Here is a 27,134-nt window from a genome sequence, read left to right as displayed (position 1 = left end):
GGAGCCTGGTAGGCTGCCGTCTATGGGGTCGCACAGAGTCGGACACGACTGAAGCGACTTAGCAGCAGCAGCAGTCAAATATGGACTACAGGGTTCAGGGAACAACACAGAGAAGAATAAAAGTAACAACTACGAGGACATTCTGCTGGTTGTCTGAGGAAAAAGTTACTGCCTTAGAATGGCCCCTAAACCATCCTCAACTCCTGAGGCGGTGACTATAAATTACCCCCTCTGACTGACAAGTCGCTGCCTCAAGCCGCTCTTTCGGGGGTTTTGAACGCTGGTCTCTCTCTTTTATGTGGCCTCTCTATGCCCTGCCATTATACGAAAACCCCAGCTACGTTCACGTACGGCCAAGCATGGCTTTTGTTTCTTCAAAGATAAACTCTAGGGGTGGGAGGGCGGGCTTTGAGGCAGACGCCCGGTTTGCTGAACTGAACCGAATGCCCCGGCTGCTTGTCCAGAAAGCTGGCGCTCAGTTTTCCCAGGAAACGGAGCTAGGACTCCCGTTCCTTTAAAAAAAGAAAAAAGAAAAAATCAGGATGGAGGACAGTCTTCAGATTTTAGGGACCTGAAAGAAGATAGCAGCTTCAGGGCATACATATCCTCTCCTTTCTTTCCCCCCAACCTGGATTCCACTTTCACAGCGCATTTTTCCGGAGTTACACAGAGAGAACAAACTGGCCCTGCTCATTCGCTAGATTCCCTGTCCGTCCCTCAGCAACGACGCCGAGTGGTGTCTTTTAAAACCCTCTAGTCCCGCCTCCCTCCTCTAATTGGTTCATTCGAACGGGCGAGCTCAGCTGTTTATTGGTGAATATAAAACAACAGCCTTGATTGGTTTCTCGGGACGGAACTGATGAGAGCGCGTCAACGATTGGCCTATCTGGTTTGGGCGGGCTAGCGGAAGGTTCAAACCGGAGTGGAAGCTCTCTCCTAACCGACGTGCGTCTGTGGAGAAGAGGCTTGCTCCGTGATTGTCTCGAGGGTCCCACCGGTTTAGTCACTTGCAGGGTTCTCGAGCCTCTTCACGACCGTCACCATGGAGGTGTCGCCACTACAGGTACAGCTCGCGGGAGGGGCGCGTCGCGGAGCCTCAGCGCGGCCCGGCATCTCTCCGGCTGCCGGTGAGAGAGAGGCGTCTGGGTCGTGGTGCGGCTCCCGAGGGCTGGGCGCGGGTTTCCCGCGTCTGCTCGGGTCCCCTGGGCTCGGCGTGATCGCGAAGAGACTGAAACCTTTTTCTGGTGCTAGTAGTGAAGTATTGTCGGCTGTACTGGCTTCTAGGGTGAGGCGTTGTGTTTCACTGTTTCTAGAGATTCATTTGGTCCCGGTGTAGGTCGATGGGATCGTCGTCCGCATGTAGCTTTACGCGGCACTGAGAGATGCTTTCCTCTCCCACCTGGGGCTGAAAATGGGATTGGATGACCCTAACTTTGGACAGTGCAGAGCAAGGAACAGGGTTCCCACTATGGAGCCGGCAGGTCCGAGATGCTCAAAATAAGTCCCTCCTGTGTTTAAAACGTTAACGTGTCCAAAGGATGGAATCCCTATCCTCCCAAACTGCTACTGTAGAAACTATTATGTGCCTGAGACCTGGTAGGCACTCAGTAGATATGTGTGGAGTACCTGAAAAAAGGGGATGTGTGCTGTTGATGGCATCTAACGCATGGAAGTATTTCCATGTCAGATACACACGGCAAAATAATATGTCTGTTTAAACTGACACTTGGGGGGAACCTGCTGCAGTTAACTTATATTGCCATGTTTGTACAACACTATGTCAGCTCCACTGATAACCTACCAAAAGTCTGATTTGTTTTGGTGTGTGTAAGCAGATCACTATGATAGGTATTTTGTTTCTGGTTTCTGATAAACCTATGATTCAAAATCCCTTTTCTTCAATTTTTTAAAAAATTCCTAGCCTGTAAACGAAAATATGCAAGTCAGCAAAACAAAGAAAAATGAAGATGCTAAGAAAAGATTGTCTGTTGAAAGAATCTATCAAAAGAAAACACAACTGGAACATATCCTGCTCCGCCCAGACACCTACATTGGCTCTGTGGAATCAGTGACCCAGGTAAAATCAGGCTAATTAAATGTAGTTACTAAGTAGTTAAGATGAATACTTGTCCAGGTTAATTTTCTATATTTCATGTACTTTGTCTTCTGGAACTGGCCTAAGCTATCATCTACATTGTCATACTAATTGAGAAGACTTTACAGGAACCGTGATAATAAAACAAAGTAGATATATAAAGTAACCCTGTTTCTTTGTCTTATTTCTAGCAAATGTGGGTTTACGATGAAGATACTGGCATTAACTATAGGGAAGTCACTTATGTTCCTGGTTTGTACAAAATCTTTGATGAGATTCTAGGTAAGTATATTCTTAATACAAAGATGTGCTGGTCAGATGTGAGAAGTATTATTCCTACCAAAAAACAGTTGGCAAAGGTTAGACAGTCTGCTGGAATCTAGGAAGTTGAGTTCTTAGAAACAGTCCTATGAATAAAAATTGCTAAATGAATACCTCATCAATGTTACTCCTGCACTGCCTGAGATTTTTTTTCTTTTTGTATCTTAGAGGTAAAGAGTGTTTTCTAAAATACTTTAACTTTTTACAAATGTGTTTTTTCTTTCAGTCAATGCTGCAGACAACAAACAAAGGGACCCAAAAATGTCTTGTATTAGAATCACAATTGACCCGTAAGTCTCCTGCTTAGTCTTTTGTTTTTTTGTAGCACCCTGTTGCTATTAATTGCATTTACTTGATTTATAGTAAAGTTGAGCATTTTTTTAATGGAATTTTGCAAAACTGCAGAAAGGTAGAGTGCTAAAATGAGCAATCTAGATAGATACCATCTAGATCCAACAGTTATCAACACTTTGCCATATTGGTACCATCTATATTTTTAATCATTTCAAAATAAATTATAGACATTATAACATTTTATTTCTAAATATTTCAATAAACATCTCCAATAAGTTCTCTAAGTATTCCAGAGTCTATAGCTATAACTTTTTCTCATGATGCTGTTCAAACAGTAAGCCAGCAGATGGTGATAAAGAATAATTTGATCTAACTTTTCTGCTTATAAATGTCCTTTTGTGGGTAGTCAGGGTGTTGCTTCCCTTTGTTATTATCCTAATCAGTTATAACATAAACTATACTTTAGATTCTTTTTGGGAAATGTGTTAATGATGTGCTTGAGTGCTCCTAAGGACTTGATACCATAGTCTTTGAAAAAATATTAAGCTAGTTTTAAGCTACATGTAATAAGAACCATAGTGTGTGTCGTTAGAACTAAAATATAAGTCCAAATAAATTTTGAACATTATGTTGGTGAGCAGGGACATTTACAATGGATGATGCTCTTTCATATTTGTTTTGCCAGTGTGCTTTGTCAGGTGGGAAAGCTAAGGGAGCTGGGACAGTGCAGATGATCCTCTTAAAAGCGGTATAATAATATTGTTTCCAATTTTTGTCCTTTCCATTGGGCAAAATTCATTTCCCTTTGTTTATCCTAACATTTTAAAGCTTCATATTTTTTCAGTATTATCAGTGTCTGCCCAGGTGTTGGAAAATGATTGATTTTTTTTTTCCTCTTGGCTCCTATTTCATGAGTGTTAGGAACTAAGTATGCTGAATTTCAGAAGGTATATATATAAAGAGTCATAAAGAAATTGAGATGTGTGTTTTAGAGACAATGGTATTTTTAAATACCATTTCATATTTCATATTAAATTTAAATATGAAAAGAATTAAGCACTAGCTTAACATCTGTTTTACAAAAAAAAAAAATCAATCTTCTTGTCTTAGGGAAAACAATTTAATTAGTATATGGAATAATGGAAAAGGTATTCCTGTTGTCGAACACAAAGTTGAGAAGATGTATGTCCCAGCTCTCATCTTTGGACAGCTCCTAACTTCTAGCAACTATGATGATGAAGAAAAGAAAGTAACAGGTAGAGTATTGAGGAAAATAAAAAACACATTTGTTGCTGAAAAAATACATCTTTTCAAAGATTGTGGCCTAAAGGTTAAAAATATGGGAATAAATCTCTATAATTAAATAGCATTGCCAGTGATTAAGAAATAAAGCTGTAAATGCGATAAGAACAATTAAATCATATTTTACATTTATTTGCCCAGGTGGTCGAAATGGCTATGGAGCCAAACTGTGTAACATATTCAGTACCAAATTTACTGTGGAAACAGCAAGTAGAGAATACAAGAAAATGTTCAAACAGGTAAGTAAATGAGTATCTTGTGCCTTGATTATAAATTATGCTGTAGCAATTTATAGTGGCATTAAATGCCACTTAATTAACTTAATTTATAATCTATTAAATCATGGGAAAGGGAAGTCGCTCAGCCGTGTCCAACTCTTTGTGACACCACAGACTGTAGTCTACCAAGCTTCTCCGTCCATGGGATTTTCCAGGCAAGAGTACTGGAGTGGGTTGCCATATCCTTCTCGAGGGGATCTTCCCCACGCAGGGATCAAACCCCGGCCTCCTGCATTGCAGGCAGATGCTTTACCCTCTGAGCCGCTAGGGAAGGTCATAGAAAGTTACTCATAAATGTATATTAGGGAAGTTGAGGGGTGGGGGTTGGTTTGGTTGGGTGTGTGTGTGTTTGTTTGTTTGTTTGTTTTAGGACTTGTAAATTTGTGTTATTTAATTCTAGTTTGTGAGATAACTTGAATTTTTTTCTCTCTATTCTTTATTTCCATAGACATGGATGGATAACATGGGGAAAGCTGGTGAGATGGAACTCAAGCCCTTTAGTGGAGAAGATTATACATGTATTACCTTCCACCCTGATTTGTCTAAGTTTAAAATGCAAAGCCTAGACAAAGATATTGTTGCACTGATGGTTAGAAGAGCATATGATATTGCTGGATCCACTAAAGATGTCAAGGTCTATCTCAATGGAAATAGGCTTCCAGTAAGTATTTTATTGGATGTAGGCAATGAGGTACTTTGTGACCATCGTCAAAAGCAAAGTTGATTTTTTTTTTCCTCCCATTTGTTTTTCTTACCACTTCTCAGATGTGTTCCTGTAAAGAAACATAATGCCACATTTTTAAAAAATCAGTTAACTTACTTAAGTTTACTGAAGTCTTTCTCAAAGAATCTTCTAAGTAAATCCTTTTGTGTCCTTTAGTGACCATCCTCTTATACATATCAGTGAACACCATTTCATAAGTTTTGAAGCATCTTTATTAAAACCTACTTTTTCATTTACTTTAAAAAAAATTAATACTATTATTTTTTAGGTGAAAGGATTCCGTAGCTATGTAGATCTGTATCTGAAGGACAAGGTAGATGAAACTGGCAATCCATTGAAAATTATCCATGAACAAGTAAACCACAGGTGGGAAGTATGTTTAACAATGAGTGAAAAAGGCTTTCAGCAAATTAGCTTTGTCAACAGCATTGCTACTTCCAAGGTAATTTTATTTTTGAATTATCAGTCATGATTTATCTTTATATATTTCATATAACTATTCTTGTTTTAAATATATAAAATGAACTTGAATATTTGGCTACCTTGACATCAGTTCAGTTCAGTCTCTCAGTCGTGTCCGACTCTTTGCGACCCCGTGGATCGCAGCACGCCAGGCCTCCCTGTTCATCACCATCTCCCGGAGTTCACTCAGACTCACGTCCATTGAGTCCGTGATACCATCCAGCCATCTCATCCTTGGTCGTCCCCTTCTCCTCCTGCCCCCAATCCCTCCCAGAGAACTAAATTAGCTTTTTTTAAATGTTTGATTATGATTACAATTTTGAGGGTAATGCATTTACAGTTTGGTATTTTTCCTCATTAGGGAGGCAGACATGTTGATTATGTAGCTGATCAGATTGTGACTAAACTTGTTGATGTTGTGAAGAAAAAGAACAAGGGTGGTGTTGCAGTAAAAGCACATCAGGTACGATCCTTTAACACTGTTCTTTGGAGAAAGTCAAGGAAGAAGCGAAAGTCTATAAATAAAACATGAGTAAATGTTTAGTAATTTACTGTCAATTTTTACTGCAGGTAAAAAATCACATGTGGATTTTTGTGAATGCCTTAATTGAAAACCCAACCTTCGACTCCCAGACAAAAGAGAACATGACTTTACAAGTCAAGAGCTTTGGATCAACATGCCAGCTGAGTGAAAAATTCATCAAAGCTGTGAGTACTTGGAAGGAAATAAAAGATAGAAGCATCTTCCTTTATTTTCCATTGCCCTTCTCAGCTCTGCAGAAACCAAAATTCCTCCCACATGTCTTCTCTCTCTGAAAAGGAAATTAAAAAAACAACCCTTACCGCTTACCAGCTCTTACCAAGCCCTTAATTATCATCTATATGCCATCTCTATTTATTTGGTCATACATGTCACCAGTTCAGATCACTTCTGAATTTATCTCATCTAACTACTTACCAAGCATTGAATGCCTTAAGTTGCTCTCAGCGGACACATCCAAAACTGAATCAGTTCTCTCCATACTCACTAATCGCCATTCATGGAACTTCCCCACCCCCAAAAAACAAAAGTATGTCCTGTTTAGTTAAAGGCCCCAACCAACTGTTAGGTTGCATAAACCTAAATTCCTTAATTCAGCCTACAAGACCCTGCCATTTCTAACCTTATCTCAATACCACTTTTCCCACATTACCTAAGTCTCACTCCTACTGGCTTTAAATTACTCAAAAACAGAGTACTCTTTCCCTCTTTAGAGCTTTTTCATGTTTCAGACAGAAGGATTACCCTGCCTAAAATGCTTTTCACTTGGCTGACTACTTTAGGTCTTAACTGTCATTTCTTTAGGAAAACCTTTACTTTCTGTTCATTTCCCTAAAAATTTGTTCCCATAAGACACTGGCCATATATTATTATACGTGATATGCTTTCTACTTATCTCTTCACACTGTATTCGCTCATTTTATTTCTGTCTTCCTTGTTGTATACCAGACTCCTTTAGGACAAGGACTAGCTAATTTGTTTTAACCGCTAGATCGCCACATGGAGCTCAGTGCCTGGCACCATATAAGTATGTAGTCAGTAAATATCGAATGAAAACCCAAAGGAACCAGCTCCCTCAGTGGTGATAACCTGAGACAGGAAAATGTGCCACATTCTGCCCATTTTTGTGGGAGTTCATTTGTATTCCGTATTTCTGACAGAACTCTTCTTCCCTAACATGAATCTTCTCATTTTCAGGCAATTGGCTGTGGTATTGTAGAAAGTATACTAAATTGGGTGAAATTTAAGGCCCAAATCCAGTTAAACAAGAAGTGTTCTGCTGTAAAACATAACAGAATCAAAGGAATTCCCAAACTTGATGATGCCAATGATGCAGGTACACATTTAATGTTTCCAAAGTTTAAATCTTAGACTTATTTGATTTGATTCATTGACAGCATACTGTGGATATTTTTCCCTTGACACTTAATATTCAACAGAATGTTTGTACTTTGTTAAAAATCAACCAGTTCCCTGTTACTGAACACTTGGGTCATTTCCATTTTTAACTGTTAAAAATATTTTGAAATGATTATTTTGGTGTATAAAACAAGAATGTTTATATAGTAATCTATTACCTAATGTAGAGGAGGAAAAAGTCTTCTCAACCTTCTTAAGGCTATCTCTGAAAAATAAAATGATAGACATTAACGGAAAAAAGCAAGTGTATTTATTTAATATAGTTTCATGTGACCAGAAAATTTGTAAGGAAGTGAAAACCCAAAAAAATGCTTAAACGTAAGTGATTTTATGCTAGCTTTGATGAAGAATGCAAAGTTCTGGTAAGATAATGATAAGACAGTGATTATTAGCTAATTATAGTAAACCTGGGGAAACTTAGCATGGCCTTTTCATTCAGATTCTTCTTGGTGACCTTTAATCTTAGATTAAAATGTTCTTTTCTTCCGGGTTTAAGGCGAGCACCTCTTGCATGAGGATCTTATGACCTGCTTTAGGGGAGAGATCAGAGAGATATTCTTGCTTCTACCAAGGTTTTCTTTTCTCAAAACTCCCTGAGCTTAAGATAATGTGCCAAGGTGCCATTTTTTGGAGGCATGTCCTAAACCTCATTACCCACAAAATATGTTAAATGTAATATGATCAAGTAAATGTTTGGCAACAATATAATTATCATGAAAGATTAGTCTAGGAAACTAAGACTTTATTAACTTACAAATTTTAGTGAAACTATATGTCCAATTACTTAGCTCTATTTGACTCTCAAACCAACTTGTTATGAATGGTAAGTTATTTGTGTTTCATTACATGTCTGAGTTAGTATATTTGAGGTTGAACTAAATGTGCTAATATTCATTTATTTTAGGAGGCCGAAACTCTACTGAGTGTACACTTATCCTGACAGAGGGAGACTCAGCTAAAACTTTAGCTGTTTCAGGCCTTGGTGTGGTTGGGAGAGACAAGTATGGGGTTTTCCCTCTTAGAGGAAAAATACTCAATGTACGAGAAGCTTCTCATAAACAGGTAGAGTATATAAAAACTATCTTCAGAATCTAAGCTTATATTTCATCCCCTTATTGGGAGGATATAAAATATAAATAAGATATTTTAAAATATATCTTAGTTTGTCGTTATTTTAGAAAATTGGGTATAATGTAGCATATCTTAACAGATCTTTCTGACTTAGTAAAGTATAGGCTGCTGCTGCTGCTGCTTCTAATAACTCAAAAATACTGGAGTTCCAAAAAACCCAAGCAACATATACTGTTATAATTCTTTGTTCCTTTAAAGTTTGTAAACAAAATCTTACTTTTTGTCTATATGTCCATTTCAGATAATGGAAAATGCTGAAATTAACAATATAATCAAGATTGTGGGTCTTCAGTACAAGAAAAACTATGAAGATGAAGATTCATTGAAGACTCTACGTTATGGAAAGATAATGATTATGACAGATCAGGTCAGAATTAAATATGTCTTATTGTTGCATTGCTTTCCTGCCATGAAAGGATATTATTTATCTTTAGTCCACATCTAGTTAAGATATGTTTCTATTTTATGCATATTATATAATACAGGTTAAGTGAGTCAAAATTTGAATAGCTTTTTTTTTTTCTTTAATCCCCACAGAAAAACTTTTGAGAAATTGCCAGTATGTCAGTCACAATTTTTTTTAGTTTCTAAGCAAATCTTTTGTGTTTTGGCTTTCCATATATTTCTAGGACCAAGACGGTTCCCATATCAAAGGCTTGCTGATTAATTTTATCCATCATAACTGGCCCTCTCTTCTGCGACATCGTTTTCTGGAGGAATTTATCACTCCTATTGTAAAGGTATACTGATTTCTAAGATACCATAATGGATATTTGAAGGTTCTATATTCCTCAACCCTGGATACACATATAACCTCAGTGATGTGTGATGGTATGCAGGGAACCCAGCAGTGTGGAAAGCCATAGCAATGTGTTTTTTACCTTAGGTGTCTAAAAACAAGCAAGAAATGGCATTCTATAGCCTTCCTGAGTTTGAAGAATGGAAGAGTTCTACACCAAATCATAAAAAATGGAAAGTCAAGTATTACAAAGGTTTGTACTGAAACTCACATAGAACTTCTCATTTTGTTGTATACCATTGTACAGGTTTGTATGGAGTAACTTGGTGTTCTTGCTTTTCTAGGTTTGGGTACCAGCACATCAAAGGAAGCTAAAGAATACTTTGCAGATATGAAAAGACATCGTATCCAATTCAAATATTCCGGTCCCGAAGATGATGCTGCAATCAGCCTGGTGAGTTTGAGTGTATTTCACAAATATATTCTGGTTTTAGGGGGGCTTCCCAGGTGGCGCAGTAGTAAAAAAAAATTCCCTGCCAATGCAGGAGATGCAAAAGACATGGGTTCCATCCCTGGGTCGGGAAGATCCCCTAGAGAAAATGGCAGCCCACTTCAGTATAGTTGACTGGAAACTCCCATGGACAAGGGAGCCTGGTGGGCTACAGTCCATCGGGTTGCAGAGTCAGACACAACTGAGCACATACACACACTGTTTTTAGAAATCAATGTTTTAACTAGTCAACTGAAACATTTAATTTTTCATATAATAAAATGTTTTATAAAATAGATGATTTTCACTACACATATTCCAAAGAAAGGAATCAGATATTTTAGAAACTGAGTTTTTATGGTTTGTTAGTTTTTTCTAGAAAAAGTATTTTGTTATCTGTTAGTGCCAGTAACATCTTTTTTATCTTCTAATTTGTAGGCCTTTAGCAAAAAGCAGATAGATGATCGAAAGGAATGGTTAACTCATTTCATGGAAGATAGAAGACAACGAAAGTTACTTGGCCTTCCTGATGTAAGAAAATTTTAAATATATCCCACAAAATGTACTATTTACTGACCTTTTAGAATTGATAGTATAGCAAATTAAGGCTACTAAATAAATGTTTCAGTAAAAAAGTTAATAGATAACTACTTATAAATATCCTTATTCTTATTTAATAATTGCTGCATAAATGTATTGGACCTGAAAGAAACTACAAAGTCAATAAACTTTTTTCCTAATTGTGCAGCAAATAAATTTGCTTTTTGTCTTTAAAACATAAAATACTTTTGTTTTTGAAGGACTTTAATAATTATCATAGAAATGATAATGCTTTGTTTTATTTTTGCATTAAGCATTGTTAAGACCAGTGATGTTTCTTATCTTAAACTAGATCATGTAATACTCTCTTTGGTCCTCAGGATTATTTGTATGGGCAAGCTACCACATATCTGACATACAATGACTTCATAAACAAGGAACTTATCCTGTTCTCAAATTCTGATAATGAAAGATCTATCCCATCTATGGTGGATGGTGAGTTCTGTTTTTACCATAAGATGGAAATCAATGCCTAGAAATGATTAAATTAAGGATATTAATATTTGCACTTTTTTCATTTTGAAGGTTTGAAACCAGGTCAGAGAAAGGTTTTGTTTACATGTTTCAAACGGAATGACAAGCGAGAGGTGAAGGTTGCCCAGTTAGCTGGGTCAGTAGCTGAGATGTCCTCTTATCATCATGGTGAGGTAAACACATAATCTATAATGTTTCTGGAAAGCAGTATAGCAGAAATACCTGCAAAGTCATTCTCCAAACAGTTGATGAAAGTATAAGCTGGTACATCCATAATAGAGAACAATTTGGTGAAATATATCAAACTGGAAAATTATTTTGTAACCTAACAATCTGTTTATAAAAATAATGTTCCTATAATGGGCTTCCCTGGTGGTTCAGAGGGTAAGGAATATGTCTGCAATGCAAGAGACCCACACTCGATCCCTGATTTGAGAAGATCCCCTGGAGAAGGGAATGTCTAACACAAGGCTACTATAATCAAAAGAAATGCAAGGATCTACATTCAAAGATATTAATATTTAGTAATGTTTGCTATAACTCTGTTATGCCAAAATTTAGACATGGAAAGTGTCCATCAATTGGAAAATTATTATAAATTATGACGTCTGTACATGGAATCAGTGATATAACTGATAGGTCAGGCTTCCCTGGTGGCTCAGAGGTAAAGAATCTGCCTGCCAATGCCGGAGACACAGGTTCAATCCTTGGGTCAGGAATATCCCCTAGAGAAGGAAACGGCAACCCACTCCAGTATTCTTGCCTTGGAAATCCCATGGACAGAAGAGGAGCCTGGCAGGCTAGATTCCATGGGGTCACAAAAGAGACATGACTTAGCAACAACAACATATCTATAGGTACTAACACTGAAGAACATCCATGGTCTATTATCAAGTGAGGGAAAAGAAAAGAAGAGCAGAATAGTAATATACTCCAAACTGTTATCTTTGGTTATCCCTGGGAATGGGAAAGGGCAGTTTTCGAATTTTTCATGTATGTCTGAATTGATTGCCTTTATACAAACATACATCTATTCGTTTTTTATTTTGAAATTGGTTTTTTGCATTTATTATATAAAACATTGTTAAAGAATAAGATTGCCTGTAAGTTTCTAGATTTTTAAAGAGATGATTGTCTTGCTTGTTGCTACAAATCAAAATGTAGTAGGTACTTTGTAGGTGTTCACCTAGTAAATATTTGTTTAATGCTTACCATGTAGAGTATACAAAATTAAATCACATATATTCTCTACCTTTAACATATAATCACAGTTAAGCCAGAGGGCTACACACATGTGCACGTACACTCACACAACTATAGAATAGAGTTAGAAAGGAGTAAAGTGTTTAACACGAAGGAGGAAATACTTCATTCTGCAGAGGTTAATAGAGGAGCTGTGCCTTCAGGGTTTGATAGAAATTGCTGGAAGGCAAGCACCCTGAACTAGGAGCCAGAAGTCTTAGGTTTAGGTACTACGTCTGCCATGTATTTATCTTGGAAAAGCCAATAAACATCTACACTTCATAAAACCTTACCGGATTAGAGTGAAATATAGTCATAACAATAGACATGTTATTATTGAGAGGCTATGGATGAGACTAATGAATCTTTTTTTCCCCCAGATGTCACTAATGATGACCATTATCAATTTGGCTCAGAACTTTGTGGGCAGCAATAATCTGAACCTTTTGCAGCCCATTGGTCAGTTTGGTACCAGGTTGCATGGTGGCAAGGACTCTGCTAGTCCTCGATACATCTTCACAATGCTCAGGTGGGTATGCTTCCGATTTTTAGTAAATTGCCATTTCCAGTTTTGAAGTATTATGAGTTAGTTGACCAAAAACAGAAAAATTCAGTTAATCAGAAAACGGATTTTTGATGCAAATGTTTGCATTCTTAATTGTTTTAAACTAGCTCATTAAATTTTAATTAGTCTACTCTTTTCAATGAGTAGAAAATCAAAATTCCATTTGTTTGATAGCTTAGCCTTTATATCCCTTAAAATGTTTCCTTGCCAAACTATAAATGTTTTACTCTTGATTCTTTTTATTTTCTTCTCTTTTCTTCATCTAGAGCTGTGGTTATCAACCAGAGTAGATTTCATCCTTGAGGGCACATATGGCAATGTCTGGAGACATCTTTGATTGTCCTGACTAGGGGAGCCATGCTCCTGGCATCTAGTGAGGCCAGGGGTGTTGCTGAACGCTCTATAATGCACAGCACAGAACTATTTGACCCAGTAGTGCCAAGATTAAGAAACTTGAGCCAGAGTCAAGATTAGAATTTAATTCTTCTTAAATACCACAAGTGGAAATCCTACTTCCTTTACAAGTCTGTGGAAAGTACATTATGATTGGTCAATTTTCAACTGTCATCTTATTCATTCTTTCAGCAGCATAGGGCATAATTAACAATTCCATCCCTGAACCTCTTTTTTTCTATTTGTCCTCCAGGACACTAGGCTGTTGGTTCTCCTCCTTATTAGTCTTCTTCACTAGGTCCTTCTCATCTTCCCAACCTCCAAATTATGGCCTGCCCTGGGGCTTCTTCATCTGATCTCTTTCCACTAACTATACTGCCTTCCCATCCAGGGATGATGTCTCATGCATCCAGTCTCAGTTCCAGCCCTGGCCTCTAAATTTCATGTCCCTTTCAGCTTTTACTACTTGGATGTCTAATAAATATTTCACGCATAAGCTCAAAACTACACTGTTAGTCCCTGTCTCAGTAAATGAAATACCATCCTCCTAATTCTCAGGCCAAAAATTTGGAGTTACCTTTGACTTGTCTTCTCTATACTTGGATCCAGTTCATCAGCAAGTCCTGGGGACTCTGAACTGGAAAAATACTTAGTCACCCCATTCATTATATAGACTAGTCTACCACCCTTCTTTCTGTTGGCAGTTGGTTAATTTTTTCAAATAGGTTACTCGAGTTCAAAGCCTTCCAACTTTTAAAAAAAATATTTATTTATTTGGCTGTATCAGGTCTTAGTTGTCACATGCAGAATCTTCGTTGTAGCACATGAGCTTCTCTTTAGTTGTGGTGCATGGACTCTAGAGTGTACGGGCTCATTAGCTGCCTCACAGCATATGGGATCTTAGTTCCCTGACCAGGGATCAAACCCATGTCCCCTGCATTGGAAGGTGGATTCTTAGCCACTGGAACAACTTCTTCATTCAGAGAAAAACTAGAGCTTTATTTAAGCAAGCCAGACCCTATATGATCTATGCTCCCCCTCCCCATGTCTTAATTCCATCTCATACTATCTCTTCTTCAAACACACCTGGCCTCTTTGCCTATAATCAAACAGGCCAAGCACACTCCCTCAGTGCCTCTGACTTACTGGTATCTCTGTTTGCTGTACACTTTCTCTCAGTTTCTTTTGTGTTCAAGTATTATCCTATCAGAAAAGGCTTACCATTCCTTAGCAGCCCCTCAACCAATTTTAGCTACTGTATCTATTTAATATTTATCATACCACCTGACAAAATGTACATTCATTGGCTGTACTGCTAGAGTATCTACCTGTAGTGAGCTCCTTATGTCTGCAGTCCTTGACATATATGTAGAAAATACTCAATAAATAATATTGTTAAATGAATATTAACAGGTAAAGCCAAGGTAATTTTATGTATATATCTGAAATAACACATGTTCTTTCCATGAAAGTTGTGTCAAAGCCAATATATTTTTCTAAAACAACATTCTTTGTTTTCTCTAGCCCTTTGGCTCGGTTGTTATTTCCAGCAAAAGATGACCATACTTTAAAGTTTTTATATGATGACAACCAGCGTGTTGAGCCTGAATGGTACATTCCTATTATACCCATGGTGTTGATAAATGGCGCTGAAGGAATTGGTACTGGGTGGTCCTGCAAAATCCCCAACTTTGATGTTCGTGAAGTTGTGAATAACATCAGACGTTTGATGGATGGAGAAGAACCTTTGCCAATGGTAACTATTCTGTGGACTAAGAACCTTAGTTTTCCTCTGGTTTCAATTCAGCAGATGGTGTAGTTAAAGAGCATAAAAATTTATTTATTGCTTAATGTTAGATTTACCGTTTAATGCTGTTGGGCTTTGTTTTAGTATCACATTTCGAAAACATTCTTTTTTTAAATACCAATTTAGCTTCCAAGTTACAAGAACTTCAAGGGTACTATTGAGGAGCTGGCTCCAAATCAATATGTGATTAGTGGTGAAGTGGCTATTCTTAATTCTACAACCATTGAAATCTCAGAGCTTCCCATCAGAACGTGGACCCAGGTAAGTAAGGATTTCTTTTTTGATTTCTGTGATGGGGAAACATTTTTTATACTAACGTATGTTGAATATACAGGAGCCTAAGTTTTAGAAACTTACAGAAGGATTCTTTCTTTTAGACGTATAAAGAACAGGTTCTTGAGCCCATGTTGAATGGCACTGAGAAGACACCCCCTCTCATAACAGATTATAGGGAATACCACACAGACACCACTGTGAAGTTTGTTGTGAAGATGACTGAAGAAAAACTGGCAGAGGCAGAGAGAGTTGGACTACACAAAGTCTTCAAACTCCAAACTAGTCTCACATGCAACTCCATGGTATGTCCTGTTTTATGATAAACACATGTTTCCATGTATATTACAGGTTAATATCAATTTTTAAAGGATATCTTAGGCTACTTTTACATTTTCAAAGAATGAGGTCATTCCTCTAAAACCATTAAAGTTTAGCCAATTTATCTACTGTTGACTCTAATCTTGTTTTTTCTCTTCTAGGTCCTCTTTGACCATGTAGGCTGTTTAAAGAAATACGACACAGCTTTGGACATTCTAAGAGACTTCTTTGAACTCAGGCTTAAATATTATGGATTAAGAAAAGAATGGCTTCTAGGAATGCTTGGTGCTGAATCTGCTAAACTGAATAATCAGGCTCGCTTTATCTTAGAGAAAATAGATGGCAAAATAATCATTGGTATGTTTCTGGACCGAAAACTGCCTATGTACTAAAACTACAATCTTGCCTCACTTCTTTAAACATTTTTGGTGAGAGGAATGATAGGGAGGGAGGACAAAATCCATTTATTTCTGCTGGTTCCATGTGTGTCTTTCATATATCTAAATAAGCATTTATGGTTTAAAAGAGATAGCTTTTCCTAAACTGAGCATCTTGAGAAATCAGGAATTAGTTAACATTCCCCGGTGGCTCAGACGGTAAAGCGTCTGCCCGCAGTGCAGGAGACCGGGGTTCGGTCCCCAGATCGGGAAGATCCCCTGGAGAAGGAAATGGCAACCCACTCCAGTACTCTTGCCTAGAAAATTCCATGGATGGAGGAGCCTGGTGGGCTACAGTCCATGGGGTCACAAAGAGTCGGACACAACTGAGCGACTTCACTTTTACTTTAGACAGGAAGAGAATGGAGAGCTAGAAGAGGTCCCTGTGTAAACTGATTGATAAACAGCAGAGATAAGTCTGATAGAAAAACCAAAAAGGAAGGAGGGTTTTAAATGGATTATATTATAAGTAAATTGCATACCCAAGACTGAAAGTCATGTCTAAGGGAATTTTAAGACATTCGGAAGCAACAAAATCAAAGTTTAAGTATTACCAGGAAAAAAGTTTTGACTAAAGTTAGAAGCCTCAGATCTGGCCAGGGTTAACTAGAAAAGCCAGGTAACTATGGGTTGTAGTAGCAAGTCCCAAAACATGATAACACAAGTTACATAGTGATCATAGGATAATTTTCTAATGGTACACAAAAATGTTTAGCTTAGCAGTTACATATTCATGGTCTTTTAAAATACTATAACAGTGGCATCTCAGTCCCCTAATTTCACAGATAACTACCACTTAAGACAAAGCTATATAAATAATATTGGGTATGACTCAAAAATAAAAAGAAAAGATTATATTTAGTTGCCTAGAATTTAGGAAATACTAGAGACTTTCCAGGCTTCTTGAAGAGTTAATATAGAAGGCTTAAAGGTGTGACTTATGTCAAGTTAATTGGCACTTAGAACCTCACTATATCACAGCTAGTAACATTCAGTATCCCTCAAAGTCTAATAAATTGACTAGTAGACATTGAGAAGGGGGTACTATAGAAAAAAGGGAACAAATGCATTATAAGGGGCCATAATCAAGAGAAATCAATGTTTGGATGGTGGCACTAAGAACTAGCCTGCTCAAGTGTTGAAATTAAAAGAACAGTATAATTGAGGTTGATATTTATCAGAAATAAAGATTTTATCTTCTGTTATGATTAGATCACAACCTCATATATGATTTGACTGCCCCCTTGTGGTAGTTTATATTTATCAGTGGTTTAGGGAGAAGACTTCGTGTCCACCAGGATGCACAAATTTATGCAAGAAGACCTTATAATTTCCAGTTTTAATCTTTGACTTAATATGGTAAAAACTTTATCCTTTCATAAAATATTGCTCAAAACTACTGTCTGTGTTCACATTTGTTTAAATAGAAAATAAGCCCAAGAAAGAGTTAATTAAAGTTCTGATTCAGAGAGGATATGATTCGGATCCTGTGAAGGCTTGGAAAGAAGCCCAGCAAAAGGTAATTTCTTGGTTAGCATCTTCTATGTTATTAGAGATTGTGTACAGTCTAATGTCTATGTTTCACATTTCCTATTAAAGATAGATTTTAATTTCTTGTTTAGGTTCCAGATGAAGAAGAAAATGAAGAGAGTGACAATGAAAAGGAAAGTGAAAAGAGTGACTCTGCAACAGATTCTGGACCCACCTTCAACTACCTTCTTGACATGCCTCTTTGGTATCTAACCAAGGAAAAGAAAGATGAACTGTGCAAACTAAGAAATGAAAAAGTGAGTTGTTCCTGGATAGTACATGTTGCTTGGTTGTATTCTAATGGTGAAAGAAAATTGTGGGCTTTGGGAAAATGCTGTTTATGCACATAAATTAACTCTTATTTTCTGACTGTCTTATGAAGGAGCAAGAGCTAGAAACATTAAAGAGAAAGAGTCCATCAGATTTGTGGAAAGAAGACTTGGCTGCTTTTGTTGAAGAGCTGGAGGTGTGTAGTTTATAATGCCCATGTTAGAATTTATATTAATGAAATAAGGTATTCTAGCAATATACCTCTTTGTCAGGAAATTTCGCAGTTGACAATAGAAAGAATATAGGAGACATGAAGAAACATTTCAAGATAACACATAAAGTGACAGATTGTTAGAAACAAGTTAGAATAAAGTGAATGGTACCAGGAAACACGCTACCTAGAAGTTTTCACACAAAAAGGGGAAAGGACAAAAGTTGGTTTTTGACCTATTGGGAGTGAGAATTTAAATGTAGAAGAACACCAACCCAGCCCCCCAAGTAAACCTGAAAGGACAAAGATGGTTTCCTTCAGGGCTGGCTAATCAGTAGTTTAAGAGGATCCTTTGTTACCAAATCAGTAATATTGTTTTGCAACATTATCTTTAACATAAGAAAAAGTATCTTAATTCTATAAATTAAGCTAAAATCTTTAATGTGAAGATTTATATTATTGCACTTCAATTTGGATGTCTAGCTTGTAATCGGTGATTGGATACATTACTGGAATCACATCCTTTCTGCTTATTTGAGTTTATAAACATATACATTTATGTGTATGTATATATATTTTATCTTTAATTCTGATTCCCCATTTTATCCTCAAATGTTAAGTTGTAGAATCAAACGTAGAATTCAGTCTTTTATCTCCACTGTTCAAAGTGTGCCTTAATGTTTGAACAGCTTATCACAAATTTACCTTTGAGATGTAACAAACTGAAATCAGTTTAATCATTGCCTTTTATTCTGTCCCTAGGGATAAAGTGACATCAATGCTGTAATGTCCTTGTTAGCTTATAGACTTGCTTTCTTTTTTTTTTGGTGTGACCCCATTTTATATATATATATTTTTTTTTAATTGAAGGATAATTGCTTTACAGAATTCTGTTGTTTTCTGTCAAACCTCAACATGAATCAGCCATAGGTATACATATATCCCCTCTGTTTTGAACTTCCCTCCCATCTTCCTCCCCATAGACTTGCTTTCTTATATCAACCTTTTCTAGGTTGTTGAAGCAAAGGAGAAACAAGACGAACAAATAGGACTTCCTGGGAAAGGTGGGAAAGCAAAGGGGAAAAAAACACAAATGGTAGAAATTTTGCCTTCTCCAAGTGGAAAAAGAGTCATCCCCCGAGTGACTGAAGAGATGAAAGCAGAGGCAGAAAAGAAAATTAAAAGGAAAATTAAGGTAATACTCTTGAAAGCTTATACATAAAACACTTTAAGCATTTTTCCACTTAGAACTGAACTAATCATAAAACTTCTAATCCCGTAGTTTGGAATTTATCAACTCATCATAACTTCCCTTCCTTACGAGCCTGATTTATTTTCAGTGTTTTAAGTATCTTGAAAAAGTCATACCCATACCATTATTCAGAGCTCTTAGCCAAAATAGAAAAAAAAAAATCATTCTTTGACCAAATATATATTTGTATATTTTACCATCTATTTTTCTGAATAATAAGTTGGCAGAATTTGACCATCTTTGTCATGCTATCTTTTAGAGTGAAAATACTGAAGGAAGCCCTCAAGAGGAAGGAATGGAAGTAGAAAGCCTAAAACTGAGGCTGGAAAAGAAACAGAAAAGAGAGCCAGGTATTGAAACATCTTAAGGAAAATGATGTAGGGTTGAGATTAAATTCTGTTTGTTACCTAGTACATTCCACATAGATATTCAGAAGTTCTTCTTGAGGTCCATGAAGGACTATATCTGAACTTCCCTATCTTTCTCCTTGGTATTTGATTTTTGTAATGAAATAATTTCAACACAAAGCAACATTACTTTTTTCTTTTTAAATCAGCTTTCAGTTCAGTTCAGTCACTCAGTCATGTCCGACTCTTTGCGACCCCGTAAATCGCAGCACGCCAGGCCTCTCTGTCCATCACCATCTCCCGGAGTTCACTCAGACTCAAGTCCATCGAGTCAGTGATGCCATCCAACCATCTCATCCTCTGTTGTCCCCTTCTCCTCCTGCCCCAAATCCCTCCCAGCATCAGAGTCTTTTCCAATGAGTCAACTCTTCGCATGAGGTGGCCAAAGTATTGGAGTTTCAGCTTTAGCATCATTCCTTCTAATGAACACCCAGGACTGATTTCCTTTAGAATGGACTGGTTGGATCTCCTTGCAGTCCAAGGGACTCTCAAGAGTCTTCTCCAACACCACAGTTCAAAAGCATCGATTCTTCGGTGCTCAGTTTTCTTCACAGTCTAACTCTCACATTCATATATGACCGCTGGAAAAACCATAGCCTTGACTAGACAGGCCTTTGTTGGCAAAGTAATGTCTCTGCTTTTGAATATGCTATCTAGGTTGGTCATAACTTTCCTTCCAAGGAGTAAGTGTCTTTTAATTTCATGGCTGCAATCACCATCTGCAGTGATTTTGGAGCCCCCAAAAATAAAGTCTGATACTATTTCCGCATCTATTTGCCATGAAGTGATGGGACCAGATGCCATGATCTTAGTTTTCTGAATGTTGAGCTTTAAGCTAACTTTTTCACTCTCCTCTTTCACTTTCATCAAGAGGCTTTAGAGTTCCTCTTCACTTTCTGCCATAAGGGTGGTGTCATCTGCATATCTGAGGTGATTGATATTTCTCCCGGCAATCTTGATTCCAGCTTGTGCTTCTTCCAGCCCAGCATTTCTCATGATGTACTCTGCATAGAAGTTAAATAAGCAGGGTGACAATACACAGCCTTGACGTACTCCTTTTCCTATTTGGAACCATATTCATATATAAAGTTTCTTGAAGACAGTCACCACATCTTAGTCATGTTGTTTTATCCCGAGTTCAGCACTGTACGTGGGATATACTTAACACCCACGCAGTAAATTAAGTAGAAGTAACAACTCTAACCATTTGTTTATGCCTTTACTGAATATCTACTTATTTTTAACATCTTCATTGAGATGTTTTAACATAGTCATATGCAAGATTCACTCATTTAAAGTGTACCATTCAGTGATTTTAGTATTCTCAGTTTTAGAACAGTTTCTTGCCCTGCAGAGAACACTGTACCCATTAATGGCCACTCCCCATTTTTTCCCAACTCCCTCTCCCCCCAGGCAACCACCAATCTACTTTCTGTGTCTAGATTTGTCTATTCTGGACATTTTATATGAATGGAATCATGTAATATTTTCCTTTGTGGCTGACTTCTTCACTTAACATAATGTTTTCAAGGGTCAGCCACATTGTAACATGTATCAATACTTCATTCTGTTTTGTTGCCAAATAGTTTTTCATTGTATGAATATACCACATTATATTTATTTGGTCATCAGCTGATAGATTGGATCGTTTCCACTTTGGGGCTTTTATATTTCTTTGGAGAAGTGTCTGTTCAGATCCTTTGCCCATTTTTTACATTGGGTTATTTGTCTTTTAATTGTTGAGTTAGTTGCAAGAGTTCTTTATATTCTAGATGCCCGATCTTTATCAGATATATGATTCTCAAATATTTTCTGCCAGCCTGTAAAATATCTTTTCATTTTCTTGATGATGTCCTTTGAAACACAGTTTTTAATTTTGATGAAGTCTAATTTATCTTTTTCTTCTGTTGCTCATATTTTTGGTGTCATATCTAATCTTTGCCAAATCCAAGTTCATAAAGATTTACACCTAGGGAATTCCCTGGCAGTCCAATGATTAGGACTCCATGCTTTCACTACTGAGGGCCCAGGTTTGATCCCTAGTTGGGGAACTAAGATCCTGCAAGCCCTGTGGTATAGCCAGAAAAAAGAAGAAAAGATTTACCCCTTATTTTCCTTTAAGAGTTTTTAGTTTTAGCTTTTACATTTAGGTAATTTTGAAGTAAGTTGTATATGGTATAAGCAAGGGGTCCAACTTCATTCTTTTGCATGTGGATATCCAGGTGACCCAGCACCATATACTGAAAAAACTTTCCCCATTGAATTGTTTTCACTTTTGCCAAAAATCTAAAGTTTATTTATGGATTCTCAGCTCTATTCCATTGATTGATGTATATATCTATCCTTGAGTGCCTACCTGTGATAGGTAATGTGTGCTCAGTTCTGTGGGGAGTACAAAGATAAATAAAACAAATAGAAACAGCTTTTGTTGTTGTTCAGTTGACCAGTCACGTCCGAGTCTTTGAGACTCCCTGGACTACAGCACTCCAGGCTTCCCTGTCCTTCACTGTCTCCCAGAGTTTGCTCAAACTCATCCAGCTACCATCCAACTATGCCTGTTGTCCCCTAAACATCTTAGTGTTGAAAAAGAAGTAGTAAGAAGATGGGAGGGGGGGCTCAAGAGGGAAGGGATATATATATGGTTATGGCTGATTCACATTGTTGTATGGCAGAAACCAACACAATGTTGTACAGCAATTATCCTCCAAAAAAGTAATAAAAGTATGTTGTATGTACTATGCTGTTTAAACCACCTAGCAATCAGTACTTTGGCCAGTTGATGCTAACGGCCAACTCATTAGAAAAGACCATCATGCTGGGAAAGATTGAAGGCAAAAGAAGAGGGTGGCAGAGGATGAGATGGTTAGATAGCATCACCAACTCAGTGAACATGAATTTGAGCAAACTCCAGGAGATAGTGAAGGACAGGGAAGCCTGGCTGCAGTTTATGAGGTCACAAAGAGTGGGTCACAAATTAGCAACTGAACAACACAAAGCAATCAATTAGCATATAAAACCAATGACGCAAATAAGTATTTTGAGCATTTGCATTTCCCATCACCATCTCAAATATTGTGAGGACACAAGAAATGGGGAAGCATGGTGTTTACCCTCAAGAGGTTTATCAGGAAAGAAGTAAAGCAGAACATACTAGCCACTGTAGTGATTTAGAGAAAGTGGAATCAGTGTGGGTATATGCAGGCTTTGTGAAAGAGATAACACTTGGGTTAGAGTCTTACAGACTGAGTAAGGTTTAGATATTCTAGACTAAGAGAAGAAAAATTATATAATATGCATGGGACAATGAGAAGGCCCCCTTCACAGAGTGGGAGGATTTATTTTGAAAAATAGTAGCAAATAGTTATATCAGATTGTGAAGAGTTAGGAAACCAGGTTGTTGGGGAGGATGGATATGTTGGATTCAACTAGGTATATGAAGAAGGAACTAACTAGACCAATAAGGAGACTGCCCTTATCTTTGGGCCTAAATGAAGGAAATAAATAGCAAAAGGTGGGTATGAGAGACAGTTGGGGTTAAGAATTAAGAAGACTTAGTGACTTTAAACATCCTCAACTCAGCCATTAAATGTCCTTAAGATTTGGGCCAAGCCATTCTTTCCTTTTGAATTGTCTCCCTTGCCTTGACTTTATAACTTGTTGATCTTGCAGCCTTCCCCATCTCCACACTGTAGCCTATAAGAACTCTTTAAAAATGCAAATCTGGTCATATAAGTTCCCTGTTTAAAACAAAATTCTTAACAAGACCAGCTATTCTCCCCCTGACTTCTGTTTTCCAGCCATAATGGATTTCTTTCAGCTTCCTAAATGTACTGTATTGTCTCACAGAACTTTGTACATGTTATATCCTGAACTAGAATGTTTGCCATCCATTTCCCTTCAACTAGCTAACTCTTGTTTAACCTTCAGATCTCAGCTCAAACATCTCTTTCTTGCAAAAGCCTCATATTTATATACATATACACGCATACTATTGATGCATGCCCTATGTAAACACATATACTGTGGGATTACTACTACTATGGGATTAGATGACCAAGCTATAAGCTCCTTAGCAAGAGGGACTATGTTTCTGTTCACCATTGTATTCCCAGTACTAGTACAGAGTTAAGTATTAGGTTGGCCGAAAAGTTCCTTCAGTTAGTGACTGCTTTGTTCAATAAAGTCCTTAGTAAATATGAAAAATATATCTTTTATTTTTACACTTTAAGCCAAATGAAGTTTTTGGCCAACCTAATATTTGAAGGATAGATGGATGATAGATGGAGAAAAGTGAGTCAGAGAATATGTAAAGATGGTTAATTCCTATCTCCTTTCCAGTTACCAAGACAAAGAAACAAACTACATTGCCTTTCAAACCAATCAAGAAAGCAAAGAAAAGAAACCCCTGGTCTGATTCAGAATCAGACATGAGCAGTAACGAAAGTAATTTTGATGTCCCTCCACGAGAAAAAGAGTCGCGGAGAGCAGCAGGTAAGGAAAAGTGAAGAACATGATGCATATTCTGAAAGATTCAATGATCTGTGTATTTTGAGGTACATAATCCCAGAAATTGTTATCTTAGAGCAGTAATTAAATTTTTGAGAAATTAAGACATCTTTACAAAGATTAAAGTGAAGCTTATATCTTCAGGACATATTATATTAATCTGTGGATTAAATATTTCTCCTGTTGTCCTTTTGATTCTTTGCATATGTATATTTTTAACAGCAAAAACCAAATTCACAATGGATTTGGATTCAGATGAAGATTTTTCAGATTTTGATGAAGACACTCAAGATGATTTTGTCCCATCAAATGCTAGTCCACCTAAGATCCAAACTTCCCCAAAGTAAGTATCCTCTCTAATAGGGATTTTAGCATGATTGTTTTTAATAGTTGATGATATATTCTTTGTTGTTTGACACATTTAGAACTGGTCGTCAGGATGTTTTGTTTTATTTTATTCTAGACATAGTAACAAAGAACTGAAGCCACTGAAGAGTGCCTCATCAGGTATGTATTTAAGTAAAAATTGTGAGATGTCTGCTTTACTGGACACTCAGGTCCACCTGGCTTCTAACCCAGACTACATTATCCAAGTCCTATCTTTGAAAATAAGTGTGGGTTCTTGTTAGTATTACATTGATATTGGTCATTAGATTTAGTTTTGCACATGAATAAGTTCTCCATTTAATATATTAAAAGTAACCATGTGCTTGCCAGGTACTGTGCTAGAGATACAAAAAATAACTTTGCTGATGAAGAACCCAGAAATTAGAACAAAGTTATAAAAGTTTGTTTGGAATATTCCAGAAAAGTCACAAGCATGGTGTTTGAATAGGAATTCAGAGCAGGGACAAAGCACAGATTTTTATGTATTGCTTATATGTACTACTTTCCTTTCCATTTGAAGTAACAGAGCTTGATGCTGATGATGCTGAGGATAATGTACCACCTCCTCCAAGCTCTCCTGCTGCTGACTTCCCAGCTGTAACTGAAACCATAAACCCTGTTCCTAAAAAGAATGTGACAGCAAAGAAGACAGCAGCAAAAAGTGAGCCTCAGTCTTTGAATTGGGTTAATATTGGGATTATGGACAGGGAGGCCTGGCGTGCTGCGATTCATGGGGTCGCAAGAGTCGGACACAACTGAGTGACTGAACTGAACTGAACTAGCTTCTACAAGTCAACTTCAAATTTTTATTCTCCAAATTTACTATAGATATTAAAATAAAGACTTTGTCTAAATGAAAACAAATCCTTAGATCTTTATAATCAAAATTGCTAGTCAAAAGATTTTAAAAAAGAGGGTTTCTCAAAATGCCAGGTGTTATCCTAACTCATATCTATGACAAGGATGGGACTTAGAAACAGTTACAAACATTTAACATGAAACATATAACTACAAAAAAAAAAATCGGATACTTAAGAATATTTCAATTCTCTAATGCATTTTCGTCTCGATTATGTTGTCTTTTCCTATGTTAAATATAAGCGGAAAACAAGTTGCTAAAGAAAGTTCACTGTGGAAACAATTCAGCTGAGAGTGACCCTGATGAATGCCTGTTTTACAGGTCAGTCTCCCACCTCCACTACAGGCGCCAAGAAAAGGGCTGCACCAAAAAGAACCAAAAAGGACCCAGACTTGGATTCCGATGTCTCTAAAAAGCCTAATGCCCCCAAAACCAAGACTCGCCGCAAAAGGAAGGCATCCTCCTCTGATGATTCGGACTCTAATTTTGAGAAACTGATCTCCAAAGCGGTCACAAGCAAGGTATTTATTCTAGTCAGCCCTTTCACTGTAGGGTTTTTTTTTCCACTGGAAAAAAGTTATTGTAAAACACGTAATCAAGCTTTGCTGCTAATAATGTGGCACATTTTTAAGAAAATAAATGTAAATCCATTACCCTTTTACTCTATGTAGTTTAGTTGTAAAACAGCTAAATGTCACTAATTAGTCAATGAGAGATTTGCCTTTGGTCTATTTCTTACTACTTGTTAGAAGGTGGAATATTCCTTGAGTTGTAGTCTGTTGGTATATTTTTTGCATTGAAATTCTACTGTCTGGTTGATACTGGAAATTACTTGTGCTCTTCTATTTTAGAAATCCAAGGAGGAAAGCGATGATTTCCATCTGGACTTGGACTCAGCTGTGGGTTCTCGGGCAAAATCTGGAAGAACAAAGAAACCTATAAAGTACCTTGAAGAATCAGATGAAGATGATTTCTTTTAAAATGTGAGGTGACTATTTTAAGTAATGATCTTAAAGTTAGGTAAATGTCTCAATCTCCTCCCCTCTGAATTTAGTTTGGGGAAGGCAGTTTTAGTTCAGGACCATTAAGGTCAAGTATGTAGAGCCCAAGTGTCCTTTATCTCTCTGTAATACTGTGACCATCTCCTGGAAAGTGTTTTGTTTTCTTCTCTGCTTTGTATATGTATTTAGTCTGTTTTCTTTTGTCTTTTAAAGTATGATTTTAGGCTCTCCTGGCCTCTTGGGATAGTTGTGTGGTAACTTTAGTGTAATGTAGTTTGACAGTTATTAAGCTAAAATTGGAGCCCTTTGACATAAAAGTTTCTGCTCTGCCTACTTTCAGTAAATATGAGATAGAGCATGATTAGTTCTCTGTTTTGTCTTAGTTTTATAAGCAATTTTCCATCAGATAGAAGTCTTATGTAGTTCCAGTTCCAAATACTCACTCAGCCTTTTATATGCGGAATTTTTAAGCAGTGAAAAATTGTTCGTATTCTTCATATCCTTTTGAATATCACCAGAAGCTGAAGAAAAACACCATGGATGTGTCTTTATAACAGTCAATAAAATGAAGAAAATTAGATCCTAAGTTGTGATTATCTCAGCACTTGACTTGTCCCCTCAGATTGCAAAGGAGTCAGGAACAATATTCTCAAAGAATATTGATGCTATACTCAGCAGTGAGCTTTTATATCCATTTTGGGAAATCTCCATAATTTTCAATTTATAAACTTTTCAAGACCTTCCTGCATTCATTACATGTGTGTGACTTGAGTGATGTTATCAATGTTTTTGTAAATATTTAC

General features: G+C 37.0%; 1 protein-coding gene across 1 annotated transcript; it reads left to right on the top strand.

The window, feature by feature from the left end:
• Positions 895–26,909, top strand: TOP2A (topoisomerase (DNA) II alpha). Its single transcript, XM_005693780.3, has 35 exons — positions 895–1,063; positions 1,922–2,077; positions 2,287–2,377; positions 2,643–2,706; positions 3,821–3,966; positions 4,154–4,251; positions 4,739–4,951; positions 5,283–5,456; positions 5,838–5,939; positions 6,047–6,184; positions 7,215–7,353; positions 8,341–8,498; positions 8,809–8,934; positions 9,197–9,307; positions 9,454–9,559; positions 9,651–9,760; positions 10,235–10,327; positions 10,717–10,831; positions 10,922–11,043; positions 12,493–12,641; positions 14,595–14,826; positions 15,004–15,138; positions 15,255–15,455; positions 15,633–15,828; positions 17,336–17,427; positions 17,531–17,695; positions 17,821–17,904; positions 18,932–19,114; positions 19,431–19,521; positions 23,917–24,069; positions 24,307–24,427; positions 24,548–24,591; positions 24,992–25,132; positions 25,652–25,851; positions 26,182–26,909. The coding sequence occupies exons 1-35, from the start codon at positions 1,043–1,045 to the stop codon at positions 26,308–26,310; spliced, it is 4,599 nt and encodes a 1,532-aa protein (XP_005693837.1). The 5' UTR covers positions 895–1,042; the 3' UTR covers positions 26,311–26,909.

This window comes from Capra hircus, chromosome 19 (genome assembly GCF_001704415.2).
Source record: "Capra hircus breed San Clemente chromosome 19, ASM170441v1, whole genome shotgun sequence".
NCBI lineage: Eukaryota > Metazoa > Chordata > Mammalia > Artiodactyla > Bovidae > Capra > Capra hircus.
The sequence above is the reverse complement of the archived record's forward strand: the minus strand, read 5'-3'. Positions and strand labels throughout refer to the sequence as shown.